The sequence below is a fragment of the Rhea pennata genome, chromosome 29, assembly GCF_028389875.1.
Source record: "Rhea pennata isolate bPtePen1 chromosome 29, bPtePen1.pri, whole genome shotgun sequence".
Taxonomy (NCBI): Eukaryota; Metazoa; Chordata; class Aves; order Rheiformes; family Rheidae; genus Rhea; species Rhea pennata.
The window spans coordinates 4,171,402-4,191,380 of NC_084691.1; the positions used below are offsets into that span (position 1 = coordinate 4,171,402).

Consider the following 19,979-nt stretch of genomic DNA (forward strand, 5'->3'; position numbering starts at 1 on the left):
GGCTCCTTTGCGGTGAATGAACTTGCTTTTCTTAGTTACCATTCAGATCTTTGATGGGAATCATGGACCAGAGAGAAAACAGTCTATTAATTCAGTATTCACTGTCTGTGGTAGCTTGGTTTTGCTAACTTTATTAGCCTGAGCTGACAATGTACAATCCATTTGCTGTGAAAATTTTTCAGCTTTTCTATCACTGATGTTTTTTTGCAGGGTTCAGTAGTGGCGGTGTAGAGCAGCCACTGGCACTTAATTGCTCTGCCTAGAGTGAGTCTAGTAAAGGGATGGGGGGCTGTTTGCACCCTTCGGGTTTAGTTCCCTAATTCAAGTAGTTCTGCTGTGAATTGCCCTGGAGAAGTTTGTTTTTCTGTTGGGTGATGGGTAGCTGCTTGTCCAAGGAGCTGCCTCCTCCCTCTAGTGGTAAGAAAGCAAATAAAATAGCAGCATGCAGCAGCAGCATTATACGACTGCTTTATTACTAAACGCTGTTGTGATACCTTCATACCTCCACCATGTGGTAACTGCGTTAGAGAAACACATCTGAACAGCGGGAGTTACTTCAGATGCACTTCGTGTGTGAGCCAGTTGGACGTGTGTGGAGCACAGAACAGAGGCACTGAGTGCGTTCTTTTCTTAAATATCATTTGCACCAGGTTTTAATTATTAGATGCTTTACTGTGGAAAATCAAAAAGAAGATGAAGCAGTGGCCAAGATAACAGCACCTTCTCTTGGTGTCTTAGGGGAGTTTTACTGGAAAACTTTGCTAATGAAATGTGTGGCTTTTAAAAAGACTTGATACCTTAAAGGTGTAATCTGGACTGGAGGGAGAGTAGAATATGAAGAGTTTAAGCATAGGTTTCACTTCTTAGCAGAGCACGACAAAAGCTGTAGGAGCATGGCTTAGAGAGACCATTTCACAGCTGAGATGAGGTTTCTGCCACCTGATTTAGCAAAGGCCAGTGTGAGGAGAAGTTCCCCTTTTTTGCTTTGTAGGTTGTAAGTTAAATCTAGACTGATAGCACTAGCATCTAATGGCCAGTGAAAGCTCTGGTGCTCTAATGGGCACTTCCCTGAATAAACAGTCTAATAAGGGAGGACTCAACTGGCATGGGAGAGTGAATGCTGGCTCCTAGTGGTATTTTGTAATGGGCAGACTGAAAGAAAAATGCTTGTACTGATGCTGTATCTATTATGTATGCGTCCTGAATCTGAAACCTTAAAGGCTGAGTAATAGTCTTTGCCAACAAGTACAGAGAGCTAACATAGCAAAGCTCTCTTCCCTTTCTTTCCTCTCCCCTTTCTCAACTCTAAGACAATGATTCTTCCTTGATTTTGCTTTGCACTGAAATGCATTCTCTGTTTTTGTTTCTGATTTGCTTGGTCCTTGTGCACAGCTCTATTTAAGAGCTCCAGCCAGAAAAACTGTCTAAAAGATGGAAGAATGTGATTCCCAATTTGAATGAGCTATGGATGCTTAGGAAGTTTTTCACATTTTTTATTCTGGATATTTCGCTGTTGTATATAGGTTTACTGTAAGGCTAGTATCCAGTGAAAAATACTCATTTATTTTACTGCATATCCAATGATATGAGGACTGGTGGGACTCCAGCGTGGTGCGACATGTATGCGCCTCAAGTTCAGTTCCGAGAAGTTAGTTTTCTCCAGCTCCTTCTGTGTCTCTCTGCTCAAGGAACACCCATCTCCGAAACACTTCCAGGCTGGGTCACACACCTTTTGCCAGAAGTAGGTCCAACTGGATTGATCTGCAGCCACATGCTCCAAAAAGTAAAACGCTCCACCCTGTAAAACAATGCCATAAAAAAATATAAAAAGGACGTAGGAGGTTGCACCTGTGTGTGTAGAACTTTATTATTTAATTTTCAGCAAACAGACTGCCCTTTTTTCACCTCTGGAGACTGGCCTCCTTTCCTAGAGATTGTGCATGGTGGATTCATGTTTGTTTTGAGTAGTGAAGTCTCTGTAACTGCCTCCCATTGAATCTGCATAGAAGGTAGTGGTTTTTGCTGGATGATTGCTTATTTTCTGATAGGTGCAAGGGTATTTATCTCTGCTCCAGCTGCCCTGCATGATCTTGGAGAAGCCACTTAACTTCCCTGTGTTTCAGTTCTCCTCATCGGTAAAGTGTGAATAAACTTGTTGCTTACACCACATAGCAGTAATTAAGAGTTCATTTCTTAATGTTTGTAAAGCCTGTGAGATAGCTGTTAGCAAGCAGAAATCAAATGTCCCGGAAGAGAGATCGAGGCTACAGCTAGTATGTACAGCACGTAATAGTTTGTTCGTTGTCGGTCTTGTGAACCCTGTCCATGTTTAACTGGATCTTTTGCCACGTCTAATTTAATGCCTTTCAGTGTTTATAAACAACAGATAAAAGGCAAATCTCGTATCGTAAGCAAGCCTTTTCCTAACAGTAAAGGCTGTCTAGTGGGTCCACACGCAGAAGTCAAGGGTTCTGAGTTGGCAGTTCCCTCCTCTTCTTAGTGGAGAGTGTTGGGTATGATCTTACTCCCTCTTCCCTAGTTTTGCTTTCTAAGAGTGTACAAGGTAACCTTGAGGAGTGAAGTGGGTTATAAGCCACATCCAGGGATGAAATCTTATTTACACAGGAAGGTTCTGACCAGTTGCATAGATTGAACCCAGCCTATGTAGATATGATTTGCCTTAAAGTGGAATTTAAACCCCTCCCCAGTTATTTTGAGATAACTAGTAAGAAAAAAAAAGTATCATAGTGGAAGAGAGGTATGTAAATACATGGGAATGTGATGTTTTACAAGGATCACCTTAGATTATAATGAAAATACTTGGTCACAGGGGTCAGGTCGAAAGGTGAGAGCAGTTGCTACTGAATGCACAGGGCAACTATAAACGGAAATTGTTCTTTTACCTGTGTTAGAACTCACATCCCTGCCTGCTTCTTCCTTCATGCCCCTTACTTCCCTCATTTTATTGCCGTAATCCTTACTCTGTACTGCTCTCCTCCTGCTCCTCGCAGCCCCCAGGACCTGCTCAGAATTTTGGTCTTGGAGATGTTGCAGGCTGCCCAGCTGCAAGTAGAGGAGTCAGAGTGCCCTGTTTGAGCAGCTGTCTCCATTGCCCCAGCCACCAGCGCTGCCTTGCAGGTGCTCCAGGCCTTCTGCATGCTTGGCAGCACCCCAGTCACATGCTGGGGAGGGAGCGGTAGGGCAGGATGAACTGGTTCTTCCAAAAACAGGTGAAGCAGCACCAAAGAAATGACTTGTGAGTGGTACACTGTGCAGACCAGGAGTACCGCTTTGATTCTGCTGCATCTGGGTGTTACATGATCTAGTAGGATGGATGTTCTCTCCTGTGATCGCAGAAGGGTCTACAGGTATTTACAGCACAGTAAGAGTGAAGAAGTTGACAGGCCTTCCTCTAATAGGCAAGATTACAAGAGAGAAAGAAAGAGGATTTGGCAAGGAAAAGGAAATTAGAAGTGAGAGCAGGACCGTTTCCTCCCTCCCGTCCTTGCGCTGCCCCAGCTTACCAGCCTGAGCACTCGCAGAACTTCCTTCAGGACTTTGCTGACGTTGGTTACAGAGCATAACACTAAGGTGCACACCACTACGTCCACGGCGCCATCCGGTACTTCGTGCAGATTCTCCCCAGAAGCAACCACCGAGCGTTCAAGCTGGACATGCGGGTTCTCCGAGAGGCTCTTGAGGAGGAACTGCCTGAAATTGGGATTAGGATCGGTGCATGTAAGCTGGCAGCCTGGTGGGTAGAACTGGAAATTGGTGCCGGTGCCTGTGCCTATTTCCAACAACCTGAGCTGGCCTGAAGGGCCGGCAAATTTCCTCAAGTTGCTGAACAGCTCTTGCTTCTGCTTGCAGACCTTCTGGTTGTAGATCGGTGCAAACCTGGCCATGATGTACGGAAAAACTCTCTTATAGAAGGAGTCCCATAAGCCCATGTAGGCAAGTATATATACAGGCCAGATGAGGAGCTGAATGCATCTCTGGAGACAGGAGAGGAGAACCATCGTCGCGGGGACCCCGAGCACCGCGCAGCGCCCGGGCCGTGCGCCGCGGGCCGCAGGTCTCCCGGTGCCGGCTCTGCACCGGATGCGTCCCTCTTCCTCGCTGGCCGCTCTCCAAACGCCGGCTTAAAGCGACAGTGCGGCAGGCACCGCTTCGGCCGCGCAGAACCGCTGCAAGCCTCGGAGGAGGGAGGGGACAGCGCGGCGCGCGGGGCCTTCGCGCTTCGTGACCCCTCGCAGGCGGTTTGCCTGTCCGTTTTGGTGACTGCTGCATCGTCATAGCTCTCACGCTCTCCTGAGCAACTGTGGCGGGGTTTGCAGTGCACTTTAATCGCCTCTCCCAGGAACCTGGGAATGTTACCGCACCTCGTAGTTGATACAGAGTTTGGTTAAGAACGCAGTACGTTTGGGTCATGGAAGAACTGCACTCATGAGACAGCAGAAGTGTTTCAGACTATAGCGATCTCTTTAGCTGTCCCCGTGCGACTACCTGTGTAATGACATCGTCATTCCAGCTGCTGAGCCTGGTTCAGCTTTGGCTTGCTTGCACGGTGCTTGTGAAACGCAGGGCTCTGCACCTCGCGGGGGTTACTGCACCCCGAATGGGTACCCTGGCTGCGTGGCAGGCGCGTGAGCGAGTGTGTGACACGTCCCTGCCCGCAGAGCTTGTGAACCGACCGGGCACAAAGCGGGAAGGGAAAGGCAGCGAGGGCTGTGATGCTCGAAGAAGGGAAAGGCAGCGCCTTTGGTTCGCGGTTCTGGGCAGCTCTGCGCTGCTTCAGGAGGCGGCTCGGCCTCGGCTAGCTGCGCGCCGGCGCGGGAACGGCAGAACTCGCTCTGCTCCGTTCCCCAAGTCCTCGGGGAGGGGACTTAAGATCATTAACCAGAGTTACTTTATTATCTGCTTATATATTTATTATATTATAGCTGCTGTGATATTTATCTGCTTTCCAAGGCCACGTTATCTTCGAAATACTTGTAAAACTCCGAGCGCACTCATTTCCTGGGGACCCCCTTTCAGCACGGTCTGGGGCAGTGAATTAGGTGGTTAGCAGCACCCGCTGAAAACAGGGCATGCCCCAGCGCTGCGCTCTCTGCGTCAAACTGCTCTGAAAGCGCCTCCACCTCGGGTGCTGCATGGCGCGAGTGGCTGGCAGCTTTGCTGTCAGAGAAGCAGGGAGAACCAGCAGAGGAAAGGTGGGATTTTTGCTGCCGCACACGTTCAGCGCAGGGGTGATGCTGCCCCGGGGGACCCGGCGGGAATGCTTTACCCTCCTGCTTGCTAGCAGGCTGCGCTGGGATCATTTAGCTCAATTATGATCCCTTCCCCCCCCCCTTTTTTTTTTTGCTATGACTGCCCAACATGTGAGCGTTGACCTACTTATTTCTTTAAGCAACGTGCTCCAAGATGTCTTATACGGGCTGTAATAGCGCCCTTGGGGCCCGGGAGCGTCCTTGAAGGATGTAGTTTCGGTGTGCTGCCTGCCCCCGGTGGGAATGCGTGGCCCCGGTATCCTTCGGGGCTGCGGGTGCCCTCGCCGGGGGCCGGGGCGTGCGCCTGCGTGTCCGTCTGGGGGTCGATGGCTTGTTTTGCTGCCGAACTGATCGCTTGTCCCAGTGCTGGCAGCTTTGCCTTGCGGTGGGGTGGGTGCAGCACTGCTCAGTTCAACGCGTTGGCTCTGGTATCTATGCAGAGAAGATAATTTTTTCTATTTCTTAAGTCGTATGGCTTAACTTTGTTTTTTGAACAATTTAAAACTCTGTATTTGGGTGTTGCTGTCCTGTTTCCTAGCAGTTTTTTATCAGTAGAATTCTTTTTCTCTATCTCAGTGTTTTTATTTCCTCTTGTTTTCCATCCCTTTGGAAACGTAAGCCTTAGTGAGTACCAAGCTTCAGAAAGTCCAGTTTGGACCACAACTTTCTCCAGATCCTTGCATTTCAGTAGCATTAAAGTGTATTCTTTTGGAAATTCTGATTTGAAATACCTTAATCTGTTTAAGTTGCATCTGCCCTTGTGTTATATTAGAGCAGTCCCGTAAGAGCCAGCGGTGTGCGGTGAGGGCAGATTTAGTTCCTGTGCCATATCCAAAGCAAGATAAACGAGTTCTCGAGCGCAGTGCCGTGAGGTTGTCTGCTCAGCACATGGCACACGAGCCCTGGAGCTCTGCTCAGAGGACCAGCTTTAAAATCCCGTGAAGAGGGCATGCCTGCAAGGTGGATTTAAAAAAGAAAAACCAGCAACCTAATACAGCATTTCAGGTTGTCGTCTCAGCAACACGGGCACAGTCCTGCGGAAAACGGGAATTGCGTAACGATAAAAATTGATCCTAAAATTTTAATCCCAACAGCGTAAGTTATCGGTATAAAGCTGGGGAAGTTGTCTGTCTTAAATTAGAGGGGTAACTTGGATCAATCATTAGTATTCTGTTACTATTTCACTGGGAAAAAAACAATAATCTGCTTGTGTGATGGGGATGTAGCAGAGAACAGTAGATTTTTCTCTCTTCAGCAAACTGCTGGGCATTTAGCAGCTCCGCAGCTGGCTGGGAAGACTGGCAGGGGCGGAGGAAGGAGCTTTGAGGAGAAACCTGAAAAGATTTCTCTAAAACACGCCCTTGTTTGGTCCCTTCTCCTAGGAACCCTGCATCCTGCTCCGGAGTCGGGACGAAATGCCAGCTTCCGCGGCCGGGAGGGCGTCCCTACCCGGAGCCGCCGCGGCGCACGCCGCCTTGACGCCAGCCCGCGAGGCCCGGGGCTGGACACCACGAGCCGCACGTCTGAAACGACGGGATTTACTGCTTACGCAGCCGCTGCTCGCTGGAGTTCAGTGCCTTCGCTGGAGAGCTGCTCTTCCGACCTGCACTGCCGGCGCGCGGGCGCTTCAGGTCCGCCCACGCCAGCGGAGCTGAGGCTTTCGCCGACGCTGCCAGAGTCTGTGAGCCACGTGCAACTGGAAGGAAGAGTTACCCAGCAAAGAACACGGGCACGTAAGATACACACGTCCTATTGGAGCTTTTTCCTTTGTAAAATCTCGTCGTCATCCGCTGATCTCCGTGATTCCAGAGCCGGCTCCGTTTTAACGGCGCTCAGTCTTCCAGACAAGTACAGAGGTTAAATCACAGTGTTTTCATGGGCATCAAAGCTAATGATGCCTGGTTTTCTGTAGATTTATGTTCCATAGTAAACTCTGACCAGCGTTTATTTTGGGAGCATTTATGGAAGTATCTGCTGTGCGTGTTCTGGCCTCCACTAGTGCCGGTCCGCGGGCTGCAGCCTTCCCCTGGGCCGTGGCACCCTTAGGTGGTGCTCGGAAGATTTCTCGGGGAAATCTTGTCTTTTCACCAAACTCTCTGGAACTTGGTAATCTTCGAAACTGCTAATCCTCTGCTAAAACTAGTCAGAAACGCTGAGATCGGAATACAGTTACATGCAGACGGCGTGATCTCAGAAACCAGGCATTTGGTGTTAATCACCAGAACACTTGCTAACTTGATCATGGGTTAGCAGCGCGGACGTTGGCTGCGAAGGTGCCCTCCTCGCACAAGCGGATCCGCAGTCGTACGCGGGCGCACCGCCGGTGGGGCATTTTCCATAGCAAACGGACGGGAAAGCGAAGAGTTGATGCCTCGCTTTGCTCCGTGCGGCGGCACCCTCTAAGCTTGGCTCGGGATGGGAGGTTGCAGCGGTGTGTGGCAGCGAGCAGAGCGGCTGCTGTGGGCACCCGAGGAGCACGTGGGAGGCTCGCACGGGGCCGGCCCCGCGCCGTCGGGGTGGGGTGGGGGCTCACCCGGGGGCAGCCCCGCGCCGTCGGGGAGGGGGCTCACCCGGGGGCAGCCCCGCGCCGTCGTGGTTGGGGAGGGGGGCTCACCGGGGGCAGCCCCGCGCCGTCGTGGTTGGGGAGGGGGGCTCACCCGGGGGCAGCCCCGCGCCGTCGGGGTGGGGTGGGGGGCTCACCCGGGGCCGGCCCCGCGCCGTCGTGGTTGGGGAGGGGGGCTCACACGGGGCCAGCCCCGCGCCGTCGTGGTTGGGGAGGGGGGCTCACACGGGGCCAGCCCCGCGCCGTCGGGGTGGGGGCGGGGCTCGTCGGGGGGGGGGGATCCTCGCACGGGGGGGGGGGTCCTCGCACGGGGGCAGCCCCGCGCCGTCGTGGAGAAGGTCCTCGCATGGGGAGGGGGCTCACCCAGAGGAAGCCCCGCGCCATCGGGGTCGGAGGGGGGGGCTCGCACGGCAGCAGCCCCGCACCGTCGGGGCCGGGGTAGGGGGGTCTCGATCGGCGGCAGCCCCGCGCCGTCAAGAGGGGGGGTCTCACCCGTGCACAGCCCCGCGCCGTCGGGGCCGGGGTAGGGGGGTCTCGCCGTGCACAGCCCCGCGCCGTCGGGGGGGGGTCTCGCCGGGGGCAGCCCCGCGCCGTCGGGGCCGGGGTAGGGGGGGGGGGGTCTCCCCGTGCACAGCCCCGCGCCGTCGGGGGGGGGTCTCGCCGGGGGCAGCCCCGCGCCGTCGGGGCCGGGGTAGGGGGGGGGGGGTCTCCCCGTGCACAGCCCCGCGCCGTCGGGGGGGGGTCTCGCCGGGGGCAGCCCCGCGCCGTCGGGGCCGGGGTAGGGGGGGGGGTCTCCCCGTGCACAGCCCCGCGCCGTCGGGGGGGGGTCTCGCCGGGGGCAGCCCCGCGCCGTCGGGGGGGGGTCTCGCCGGGGGCAGCCCTCGCGGGGCTGCGCGGCGCGGCGCGGCGCGGCGGGGCGGGGCGGCGGGCGGGGCGGGCGGGCGCGGGGGCCGCCGCGGGGCCGGGGCTCGGGCTCGCCGCCTCCGCCGGCGCTGCCCGGAGCCATCCATTATGCAAGGGCAGGGCGCGCTGCGCCGGGGGAGGCGGCGGCGGCGGCGGCGGCAGCGGCGCGCCAAGATGGCGACAACCGCAGTTCCTCCTGCGGCTCCCCCCGCGCCGCAGTCCGGCAGCGCCCCGCGGGACACGCGCTAGCGCCGCCGCCGCGGTAAGTGCACCGCGCCCGGGGGCGGGGGCGGGGGGGGGGGGGGACACGAACGGACGGGACACCCGACGGCGGCGCGGGGCCGCGCGCGCCTCGCCCCCCGCCGCCGCCCCGCTGTCGGGATTTTCGCCCCGCTCCCTCCCTGCTCGGGCGGGGGCTTTGCCGCAGAGCGGTTCCCCGGCCGCTGCTTCCCCCCCCCCCACCCCTCCCTCCCCGCGCTGCCGAGGGCGCCTCCCCCGCCCCCCCCCTCTTCCTCATCTCTCCCCCCCCCCCCCCACCTCGGGCGCTGCCCCTCGCCCCCTTACCCGGCGGAGCTGGGAGGGGGGCCGCGGGCAGGGCTCCGCCCGCCCCGTCGCCGCGGGAGAGGCCCGCGGGTCTCCTCGGCATCCCTGCGGGACCGGCCCCCGCCGCCGCCCCCTCCCCGGCGGCCACGGGGGGAGAAGTTGCAGGAGAGAGGGTTTTTTTTTTTTTTTTTTTTGGGGGGGGGGGAGCCCCGGGGGGGCGGCCTCGGTGCTCCAGCTGACCTCGATGGGCATCGCGCTTGGCGCCCTCGCTTCCTTCCGCTGTGCCCGCTCGGGGGAAGGAGCCGGGCAGGCTGCTGCTTTTTCTGTTTTCGTTTTTCCTTCCCCCCCCGCCTCGGGGAAAAGGAACTGCCTGTTCACCAGCCTTTTTTTTTTTTTTTTTTTTTTTTCTATTAAAAATCTGGGTGTCTTCTCCCCCTCCCCCCCCTCCTTGCTGGTGCAAACTGTGCCCAGCTGACGTGGGGGTGGGGGAGCTGGAGGAGACTCGACGGCGGGAGCTGCGGATGAGCCGAGGTGAAGCCCACCGGGAAGGGCGGTGGGTGCAGCGGGGGCGGCCGGGCCGGAGCCAGGTGGTCCCTGGACGGCGGGGGGGGGGAGAGGCTGGGGGTCTGCGGGGGCGGTGGGTTCAGCCGGCGCTTGCTTTGCGTGTGCGCTGCGTTAGAGGTGACTGCCGTGGGGTCGCTGAGGAGCCGCGCGGGTGGGCTCGCCCGTGGGGGGTGGGGATGGAGGAGGGGGGGGGGAGGCGGTGTGTGTGTCCGTGCGCGCCGACATGTCGCCGGGCCCTTGCAACGCTGCAGCAATCCGCCCCGATGGCAACCCGTGACCCGTCTGTCCTCGTTTCACACCGGCAGGGACTCGGAGGCGAGCGGCGAGGCTGCCCGGGAGCCCGGCGGCGCCTTCCGAGGGAGCGGGGGGGGGGGGGGGGAGGCGGAGGGAGAAGCGCTGAGGGCCCCCCCCGGTTCCGGCGCCGCTCCGGGGGGAGCAGCCGCCCCCACCCCACCCCACCCCCCCTCCCCGCCGGGCGTCGGGCTGCCGCGGGGCCGCCGCTCCCCCGACGGCGCGGCCCGCGGTGCTGGAGCGGACAGCGGCGCCCGGAGCCGCTTATGTAACCGCGGGGGCCGGGCGGGCGGCTCCGGGCCGCTGGAACTGCGGCACGGGCGGTTGTCTGAGCCTCCGGCTGGAGGGGGAGGAAGAGGGGCCGAAGCAGCCCCGAGCGCGAGCGGCCGAGCTTGGAAGCGCCAAGCGCCGTGTCGCCGCCTTCGCCCTTCCCGCCGCGGCCTCGGCTGCGGGTTGTCGCGAGGGCGAGCCAGGGGGGGCTTCGCTCTGCTCGTCGGTCCGTGCTCGCCGCTTTGCCGCGCGCTCCCGTCCGCTGCCCGGTGCCTTCCTCCCCGCGCGCTTGCGGCTGCCGCTGGAACGAGCAGGGCGCCGGCGCCGGCCGTCGGGTCCAACCAGCCGGCCCGGGTGAAAGCAAGCGTGGTCAGACAGCAATGACGAAGGCGTTAGAGATACGGGCAAGTTCGTCTGCAACGGGGCACAGCCGCGAAGGTGGGAGAAGTAATAACCCCCCCCCCCCCCCCCGCGCACGGAAGGGATTGCACGTGATGGCTCGTGTTAGCGGTGCTGCGTGCAGAGCTGACCGTCGCTGGGCCGTTGGTCTGAATCCCGCGTGCTTCAGAGCTTCCTGAAGGCTATTTCAGTCCACTGGACCGCGCTGGTGGTCGTGGTCCCGTCCCTGGTTAAAAGGCATCCACCCTCGGAGGAAACTGCCGTTAGCTGTCCTTCTTGGTGGCGTTTTCGGCCGAGAGGGACCGTGAAGCGTGCTCCTCGCAGGCTCAGATCCTCCTCTATGCCGCGTGATTCCAGACCCAGAAGAACCGAGTGGGCAGTCGCCAAGCCGGAGAGGACAAGGGCAGAGCAGGTAGCTCACGGCGGCAGGGTAAACGTAGTAAAACCCTCCCTTGATGGTATCTCAGATTCAAGAGTAGCTTCTAACTTTTCGTGTGATCTTCCATCCTATGGAAGAAGTGCTTCTGAATACTGCCCCGAAGTTAGAATAACTTGTGCCTTTCTCCTCTGTCTTCTCCTGTAGCAAAGTGCTATCCCTGCCTGATGGAGCACATCAGCATGGAGGATCTCGTAAGCAGCAAGAGTAGCCGTCAGGGACTGGACTGCAGCAAATCAGTAAAGTGCTCTTTTCCAAGAGTAGCCATTTTAAGAAGCAAATTTTTGCCATTTAAGACCTGAAAATCCTGTTTTGTCTTGCTAGCACTGCTCCTGTGCTAACAGAAGGGTATAAGGATTTTGTATTTGAAAATAAGTATTCTTAGCAGGTAATTTAGGAGGAAACATTCCCCCCCCCCAAAAAAGGAAAAAATACCAGCAGTAGTGTTTTTCATTGTTAAGTAGCATATAATACATCATTGACTTTATAAGTAGTGGTCTTAAAGGCATATAAATAAAACCTGATATTGACTCATTGTTACAGAAACAGTGGAAAATCTTGAAGAAGACTAAAAGCCATTGCCTTACTCTTTTTCTCTCTGAACATACGTGTACTGTTATTTATGTTTACCAGAACTCTATATATGAATTATAAAAACTAAACAATACATGCATATGCAGCCACTTAGGTGTATCTGGGAAGGCGTTGACGCTGGGCAGCTGGGCTCTGGGGCAGGACGTGGTGCTGCTGCTGGCCGGAGCCGCTCGTAGAGGCAAACTTAGCGCTACCTGGCTCTCGCTGGCCAGCGAGGGGATATTTCTGGCACTGGGTTTTGCAGCAGGATTCTTTAAAAACAAAGCAGCAAAGCTCATCACAGACGTCTTTTCCTGGTGCTTCAACTTGATTTTCTTTTCCTGGCTAAGCACCTGCCCAGGTATTAACTAAATTCATTTTGCAACTTAATGGTAAACAGGAATATTGCCATTCTGCAGAGAAGAGTGATAAAGCCTGTCTTGATTTCCAGGCAGGTTGAATTCCCAGGAGTTCTGTGGAAACTTAATAGGAGTCAAGTGCTCAATATTTTTAAAAATCAGACCACTTTTAGGGAGCCTAACTTAAGTGAAGTTGCAAAGCTCCAGCCCTCAGCCCGTTCACGGGTTTTATCTTCCTTATTGATTTGGGTGATGCGTAGGCCCTTCACTGCGAGTTAAATTTCACCTTGCAGGGCAGGTACTGCAAAAGCACGAGGCTGCCCGCCAAGTGCCCATACCTCAGAGACCTTTCCATCGGGAGCAGGACTTCCCGCTGAGTGGCCAGCGAAGGCAGCAGCAGGACGGTAGCGGTGGAAGTAGGAATGGCTGGATGGCCCTACCTGCGTCTTCTGCGAGACGCCAGGGAAGGGTGGGTTTTTGTCTAGTTAGGCGGGATCTACGTGTGAGGAGAAGACGAGATGAAGAAAGCCCGGCTGCGACGGCGCGGGGAGACGTGGGGCGGCGCGGGTCGCGCTCCGGAGCGCGGCAGAAACTTGGAGAGTCCGTGTCGTGTAAGAGCACGGAAGGAGAAGCTGGCTTGTTCTCCTTCCCTTCGTTTTGTTAATGTTTTGGGATATCTACACCGTACCATTTGAGCGCGTCGCAACCTTAGCTGAATTCCTCCAAACTTACTGTAAAGAATAACCTTGCTCCTATTTTGTGGGTCACTAATAGGCTAAATGACTTGAACCAGGAATTAAGTTCTGAACAAGGAATTGAATTTAGGTCCTTCAAGCCCTGCGCTGGTGTCTTTTAGTTATTCCTGCGTTAGCAATACCTGCGCTGTGGGCAGTTCCTCGTTGAGAGCTCGGCTCTTGAGAGGGGCAGGCCGAAGTGCCGTACTTCAGGGTGCTTAGCTGGGGTGACTCTGCGGGCGGGCGGTGGTAAACGCGGGTCAGCTTTGAGTACTGTCGGAGACGGGGAGCTGGAGAACTCGGTTTAGCCAATTTTAGTTCTCATAACTCGCTGGGTGACGTTAGAGAAGTCATACTGCTGCTGGCGGGGTTGAAAGAGCTTCCAGCTGCATCTCGGCCGCGTGCGCTGTCCTGCGTTCCCACCCGTGAAGTTGGCCTGTCCTAGACTCGCAGAGTTTACCGCAGGTGGAGGAGATTTCCTGGTTTTCTGGAATGCCATTTCCAGCCACGGATTCGCTCATACATTTTTTTTTTTGGTTTGATTCTGTTTTTTTGGGGGTCTTGTCCAGTAGTATTTCAGAAGATACCATCTATACTGATGTCTTCTTTTCTGCCCCAGCCCTGCGTGCTTGAACCAAAACCCATGTGTCTCTATGAGTTAAATTATGGAACTGAAAGATCCACTGTGAATGACTGAATCCTGCAAATTAATATACGGAGAAATGTATTAAAGCGAAGATATTGCTTCAAAAGTGTTTTTCAATTTATTTGGACAATCAACTTTAATAATTTATTAGAATATTTCATAATGCGCCAGAAAGCGGACTACTGGGAACATTTGTAAAAAATAATTAATTCTTAGTAACTGGACACCTCAGTACAGCATTTTTTGGGGTGTAAAATCTTTGATTTTCCTGATTTTTGCTGAGCCCCAGCATGGGCGTTGCGATCCCCCGTGGCCGAGGGCGGCGGGCGCGTGCGGCCCCGGCTCCACCCGGATGCCCGGTCTTTGTGGCAAGTTTTTGAAAGTTCCCGATGTTGGGGATGGAAGAGGCGCGCGCGGAAGCGTCGCCTCCGCCAAAACCAATCCTCGCCGCGTGGGCTCGCCGAGCCCGGGGGCCTCCCGCTGCTCGTGAGCCGCTTCCAGCTCTGCCGCTGACTTCTGGGGGACCTTGGGCGTATACAGTCCCTTCCTCTGTCTGTCTCTGCAGATAAACTATTTTTTTTTAAAAAAAAAAACTTAAATTGGGAGCTCTTCAGCGTGGTGATAGTTTAATGTTTGTTCAATCAGTGAACATGTGGTTATGGGCTGCTCTTAGTAAAGATCTTTAAATGCCGCTGTTATATTAAAAAAGAGCAAAGAATTAGGTAATGCTTGGTGCTTTTTAAATACCCTCTAATAACTAATACGTGGGATGCGCGGAAAGGAAAAGGAGCGAAGTCGGCCTGCCGTTGGGCTGTGCTTCCTCTGCACGCCTCTGTGGCAGGATTAGAGCTTTGCTGGAACGGGCGGACGGGACTCTGGACTCGGCGCTCTGCCCGTGCCGCTGCTTTGGGGGGGGGGGGTTTCTGTTCGGCTGGTTTTAGTGGCTTCGGACTCAGGTCCTCATCTCGCTCCCTTCCGAACGGGCCCCGAGCCTCGCTGGAGGGATGCTCTTGGCTCCTCGAGTGAAAAAGCGTTGCTGTTCCCGAGGTTTCCTGTTCTCGCAGCCGGATCGGTGCACGGGTGCCGCTGCCGGCGGACGTCCCGGCTCGTTTGCCCGCGCGGTTTCTGGCACAAAAACGTTGCTCTCTGCAGCGTCCCGGGGAAGCTGGGGCTGTTCGTGCTGGGGGAGCGGCAAGCGTTGGCTGCAGAGCACGAGCAGTCACCGCGGTCAACGCTCCGGGAGATGCAGAACCTGCTATATGGGTCCGATTTAAGGAGTTAGCCCGTTCCTATCCTTTCAGTTTATATCCCAATTTTGTCCGTTATCCTAACGTGGGATAGTTTACTGGGAGAACAAATTAAGTCAGGGCAGGGAAGAAGTTCCTGAGTAATGAGGACGCTCGGATCGGATCAGCATCGCGTGCTGGTGTCGGGCAGGGGAGTAAATACCAGCGGCTGAAACAAAAGCGATTCTGTCTTTTAAGTTCAGCAGCCGAACAGAGCGGTACCTGCGTGCACACAGAAGGGGAACAAGCAGCACGAGGCAAACTTCTCTCTAGCGCTGAAATATCCCACGATTTGTTAGCGGGCAGAGTCTTCGCAAACACTTTTGAGGCAGAGAAATATTTACAGTAGTGCACTGAGAGTTAGAGGGTTGAAACGTCCTGCAGACAAAGAGCACGTGGAAATTTGCCCCGAAGGGAGAGAACTGGGCAATGGGAGAGCGCCTCGTGCCCCGGAGCGGGGTGGGCGGCGAGCCCGGCGCTGCTTGCCGTCCTGCGCCGGGTTTGCAGGTTTTTTTGAAGGGTCGCTTAGCAGATTGGGCGGTTGCTTCCAGTTCCCGGTCGTGTAATTGTGCGTACAAATAAGGCTTTCGTTTGTGCCTTCATTTTTTCCCCCTTTTTTATGCTCCTGTGTCCCTGAGCTACTTTGGTTTCTAAATTCAGGCCTTACATATTTATCTGTGCCATTCAATTAGACCACATCCCCAATGCTGCTATATAGTTTCACAGTATGTGGGAAATTTGGTAATTAAACGCATGCAAATGCTGCAAGAATAGAATAAATTAATTTTTCCTTAATATCAGCAGGCTATTCTGTGATGTTTCTGGAGATAATGTGACCAAGATACTGACTTTTCTTTTCCTTTCTTCCCATCTTTTTGAGTTTTTATTATTATTACTCTAGAAATACCTGTTAAAGTTTTCACGAGAAGAATTCCAGCTCGGGCTACGCTGTGTTGTTCCATACGGAGGAAAATCCGTACTTAAGTTTGTTTGGATGTGCAGCTAGAGCCTGAGATAGGAAGCGCGTTTAACGTCTGTTAAACCGAGCCGGCACCTCCCTCGAGTTTGTGCCCGGCCGGCGTGGAGCAATAAGCCGGGTCACTTTGCACCCGATAACTTCACGTTTTTGGAAGCGCCCTGGGTACCGCGCCAAAGGCTGGGACCCGCGCGCCCCTTTTTTTTGGAGGGGGAGCTGGGTGCGTTTCCGCGAGGCGTTTCTTCCCGAGATCCGCGCCCGTCGCGGGTTTCGGGGAGCCGAGGGCCTTTAGTGCGTGCGATGAGCCTGCGCGCGTCTGCTGGGCTAAGAAGATCTGGCTTTGCTGATGCTCTTTTTTTTTATTATTATTATTTCTAAACACGAGGCGTTAGCCCGGGGCCCTCGCCAGCCGCCCGTGGGGTTTCTCCCCGAGGCGCCGGGCGATGCCGGGGCTCGCTCGTTTTGCAGCCTGCGGTACTGCAGTGCCGTTGCATCAGTGCAGGATTTCTGTAATTCCTCCCGCGGCCTCTTCCTGTAGTGCAAAAAAAAAAAAAAAAAAAAAAAAAACCTCCCAGATGTAACAGCCGTCTCGGCGTTGCGATATGTTCCGGCTGCTGCTTCTCGCACGCAGGAGCTCGGCGAGAGGCGCCGAGCCGCAGCGGGTCCGTAGGCGTGCGGGGTGCGGGCGGGCGGGTTCCCCGGGCGCCCGGTGCCCCGGGACGGGACGGCGTGGAGCCTCCCGGGCCGGTCCGGGCCGCTTTGCTCGTGCTTCCGTACCGGGTCCGCCTCGCCCCGGCGTGCCGGCATCGTCCGCGTTGCCTGCGGTGCAGAGAGGACTCTACGTCCAGCCCGTGTTTTATCCCAGTTTAACTTTCAAAAATTGCTGTTGCACTCCATGAAAAGATTTTAAAGATTAATTTTAAAGATTATTGAATTCCTAGGGCGTAAAATTAAATAACAAAAAAATAAATAGCAAATGCTGCCCCGTGGGGCGCGCGGGGCCGGGGAGGTCCGTGCTGTGCCGTGCCGTGCCGTGCCGCGCCGTGCTGCGCCGCACTGCGCCGTGCCGTGCCGCGCCGTGCCGTGCCGTACTGTGCCGTGCCGTGCCATGCCATGCCATGCCGTGCCATGCCGCGCCATGCCGTGCCGCTCTGCGCCGTGCCGCGCCATGCCGTGCCATGCCGCGCCGCGCTACACCGTGCCACGCCGTGCCATGCCGCACCGTGCCGCGCCGTGCCGCGCCGTACTGTGCCGTGCTGTGCCATGCCATGCCATGCCGTGCCATGCTGCGCCATGCCGTGCTGCGCTGCGCCGCGCCGTGCCATGCCGTGCCGTGCCGCGCCATGCCGTGCCGTGCCGCGCCGCTCCACGCCGGCAGCTCGTGCGGTAGCGGCGCTCGGCGCGGCGCGCGCGGCCGTCCGGTTTCGCAGTCGCTGACCCTCTGTCCTGCCTGTGCTGTTTGCTCCCCTGCAGAGCCGACCTGTCCGGGCTGCGACATAGCTAACGAAGCTGCTGCAGGATGAAAAGATGGCAGCGCGGCTGCTCGCACCGCCAGGCCCCGAGAGTTTTAAACCTTTCACTCCGGAGTCCCTGGCTAACATTGAGAAACGCATCGCAGAAGAAAAAAAGAAGCGTCCGAAGCAAGACAGCAGCCACCGGGACGATGACGAAGACAGCAAACCAAAACCAAACAGTGACCTCGAGGCGGGGAAGAATTTGCCTTTCATCTACGGGGACATCCCCAAAGGCCTGGTTGCTGTACCGCTGGAGGACTTTGACCCTTATTATATGACCCAGAAAGTGAGTCCGCCCTGCGCTAGGGAAGAAGTCCCTAAGCCGTCGTTTTCTTAGGAAGTTGCAGGTTTGAGCATGGTTTAAATGGAAGACCGAAAATCGAGTCTTTGAATGGGGCTTTTATTTATTTTCCTTTTTTAACATTTTTTTTCTTGATGTTTAACAGTGTTGCTCTTCATGTACCTTCCGAACAATTATCCAGTTCAACTAAGTTAGAGATTATATGATTAGTCTTTTAAGCACCCGCTTGGGTAAAGATGGCAGAACAAGGTCTGGGAATTAAAAATAGTTTATCAACAAATGTCACAAATTTTAACCATGAGGGCCCTAAGAAGGATTTAACTGAGGGGTAACAGATTTATTGTGTGTTTCATTGCTTGCACGGGAATCGGTCTGAATTTGGTCGTAATGAAACAAAGATGGAACTGGGACAAAATCAAAGCGAGATGAATTACTTAACTCATTTGCATCTTCATAACTTGTATTTTTTTTAATGTTGTCTGGGGAGTTAAGGTGATGAGTCTGGAGGCATTTCTTGGTGCTGAAATTTATTAAGAAATGAAGTAGCATCTTGAGGGAAGTGGTGAGTAAGCAGGCAGTGTGCTGGAAACAGGGAGCGGGGGGATCTGGTACTGGTGAAACTGGGAAGAGTTTGATCACTAATTTTTTTCTTCCTCGAAGGCTAGATGGCTCGAAACAGCCGCTTTTCTGCTGCTTCACTTAATCACTTTCTTTCATAGAAACGGAATTTAGGTAAAGATGTAGCTAGGAAGGTTTAACTCAGGCTTAGCCGTGCCCGGGAAGCTGGAGGTTTCACCGTGTATGTGACAACAGTTGTGATTTTACCCCGTTTTGCACGGGGTCGGCGTGGCCGGGAGCAGCGGAGCGGGGCGATGCCGGCGGTGCCAGCTCGGGACGTCGACGTTCGGGTGGAGGTTGTGCCTAGGCAACGGCTGCTGCTGCTAATCCGAAGGAAACTTGGTTAACCCCTCAGAAATACGTTAAACGGGTCTGGCGTTGGTGGCTTTGGCGCGGGCAGGCTTGGAGACGCGCGGCTCCGCAGCGGTTCCCAGCGCGCCCTCGGCTTCCCGCGGCCGCCTGCGCCGCGGCGGATCCCGGCCGGAGCGTCCTCGTCCCGCAGACGGGAGGCAGAGATGAACCCCGTGAGCCGCCGTGTTTGACCAGCCTCCCGAGCTGGGAGCATTGCTTTCCTTTTTTTTTTTTTTTTTATTTCTAAAAGCGAGGGTTTTAAAGTAGCGTTCTGTCTGCAGGCGGATCCGGTCGCTTCGCTCGCGTCCCGCGAGGAGCCCCGCGAGCGGCCGCGTGCGGGAGCGACCAAGTGTCCGGGAGCTCGGCGTGCCGGCGTTTGGGGGCGAGGGGCTGCTTTTCTGCTGCTTCAAATACTCAGTGACTTCCCACAAAGGATTTTTTTTTAAGGCTATTAAAAAAGGCCCTTTTCTGAATCATCAGGAATTGCGAATCTGCTTGAATCACGGGAAGTTTTCCAAAATTTTTTTTTTTTTGCCTTCTGTAGCGCTTGCCAGAAGGCTTTGCATCATAGGTCTTTTCTTTTAAAGCTAGACGTGCAGCACGCATAGGAGCAAATCGGCTGGTTGCTTTTCCTTGCAGTAGGACACAATGATCTTGGTTTATCTAAGGAAACTGAAACTGCATTTTAACTGCGAAGCTGAACTTTCCAGTGGCTTGTTAACTGATATTTAAAGGAGAAACAGTGCGACCTAGAAACAGGGCCGTGATACAGGGGGTCAAAACTCCTGGGTCTGGAGCAAGCGACACCGTCTTGTCCAAGCTGCTTCACTCTTCTCTGCTCAGTTTTTTCATTTTTGTAAAACGGGAGTAATGGCTCTTAACAGAATCAGGAAAGTCCCATTTACTCACAAGTAAACAATTACGGAGCTAATTTATCTTTTTTGTTTGTTTGTTTTCATTTAAGTACCAGAGAGATTTTTTTCATGATTTTTTTTGCAAATTATTTGATCACCTTGCAGTTTTGGGTCTGGAGTATATGATGGAAGCGTGATTGGCCCATGAAATCTGTTGTGGGCACCTGAAACATTTTAAATTAAAAAAAGAAAAAGAAGACGAAAAAAAGAAAAAAGCAAATAATTGCACATGAACTTCCTTGTTGACATGTGCAAATGAAATTCATGGAAGATAACTCTGTGAACACCCCTAGCAATAAATGCAAACCAGGTGATTGTCGTATGGGAAAATGAGCTACGTATGTAGGCATATAGTCTAAGCCAGTGATGAATCCGAATTTTTAAGTGTATTTTCCTATTGCCCAGTTGGCTCAAACACTTCCTGCCCTAGAAAGTCTCAGAGGGTTTTGCGAAGATCTTGGAGATCTT

At 54.7% G+C, this 19,979-nt stretch overlaps 2 protein-coding genes across 4 annotated transcripts in view; one reads left to right on the plus strand and one right to left on the minus strand.

Annotated features, from left to right (window-relative positions):
- Positions 1-1,476: 1,476 nt before the first annotated feature.
- On the minus strand, positions 1,477-9,612 carry LOC134152181 (N6-adenosine-methyltransferase TMT1A-like). The gene is made up of 3 exons (XM_062597338.1): positions 9,301-9,612; positions 3,525-7,727; positions 1,477-1,798 (listed from the first exon to the last, which is right to left on the minus strand). The coding sequence occupies exons 2-3, from the start codon at positions 4,017-4,019 to the stop codon at positions 1,562-1,564; spliced, it is 732 nt and encodes a 243-aa protein (XP_062453322.1). The 5' UTR covers positions 4,020-7,727; positions 9,301-9,612; the 3' UTR covers positions 1,477-1,561.
- Positions 8,822-19,979, plus strand: part of SCN8A (sodium voltage-gated channel alpha subunit 8) — a 51,325-nt gene continuing 40,167 nt past the window's right edge. Inside the window, exons 1-2 of one of the 3 annotated variants that reach the window (XM_062597143.1) lie at positions 8,822-8,998; positions 17,287-17,613. In XM_062597143.1, the coding sequence (XP_062453127.1) occupies positions 17,341-17,613 (273 nt within the window). In that variant the 5' untranslated portion in view covers positions 8,822-8,998; positions 17,287-17,340. Of the gene's footprint in view, positions 8,999-17,286; positions 17,614-19,979 lie in introns of those variants that run through there. The other 2 variants (XM_062597142.1, XM_062597141.1) reach the window with 2 other exon arrangements.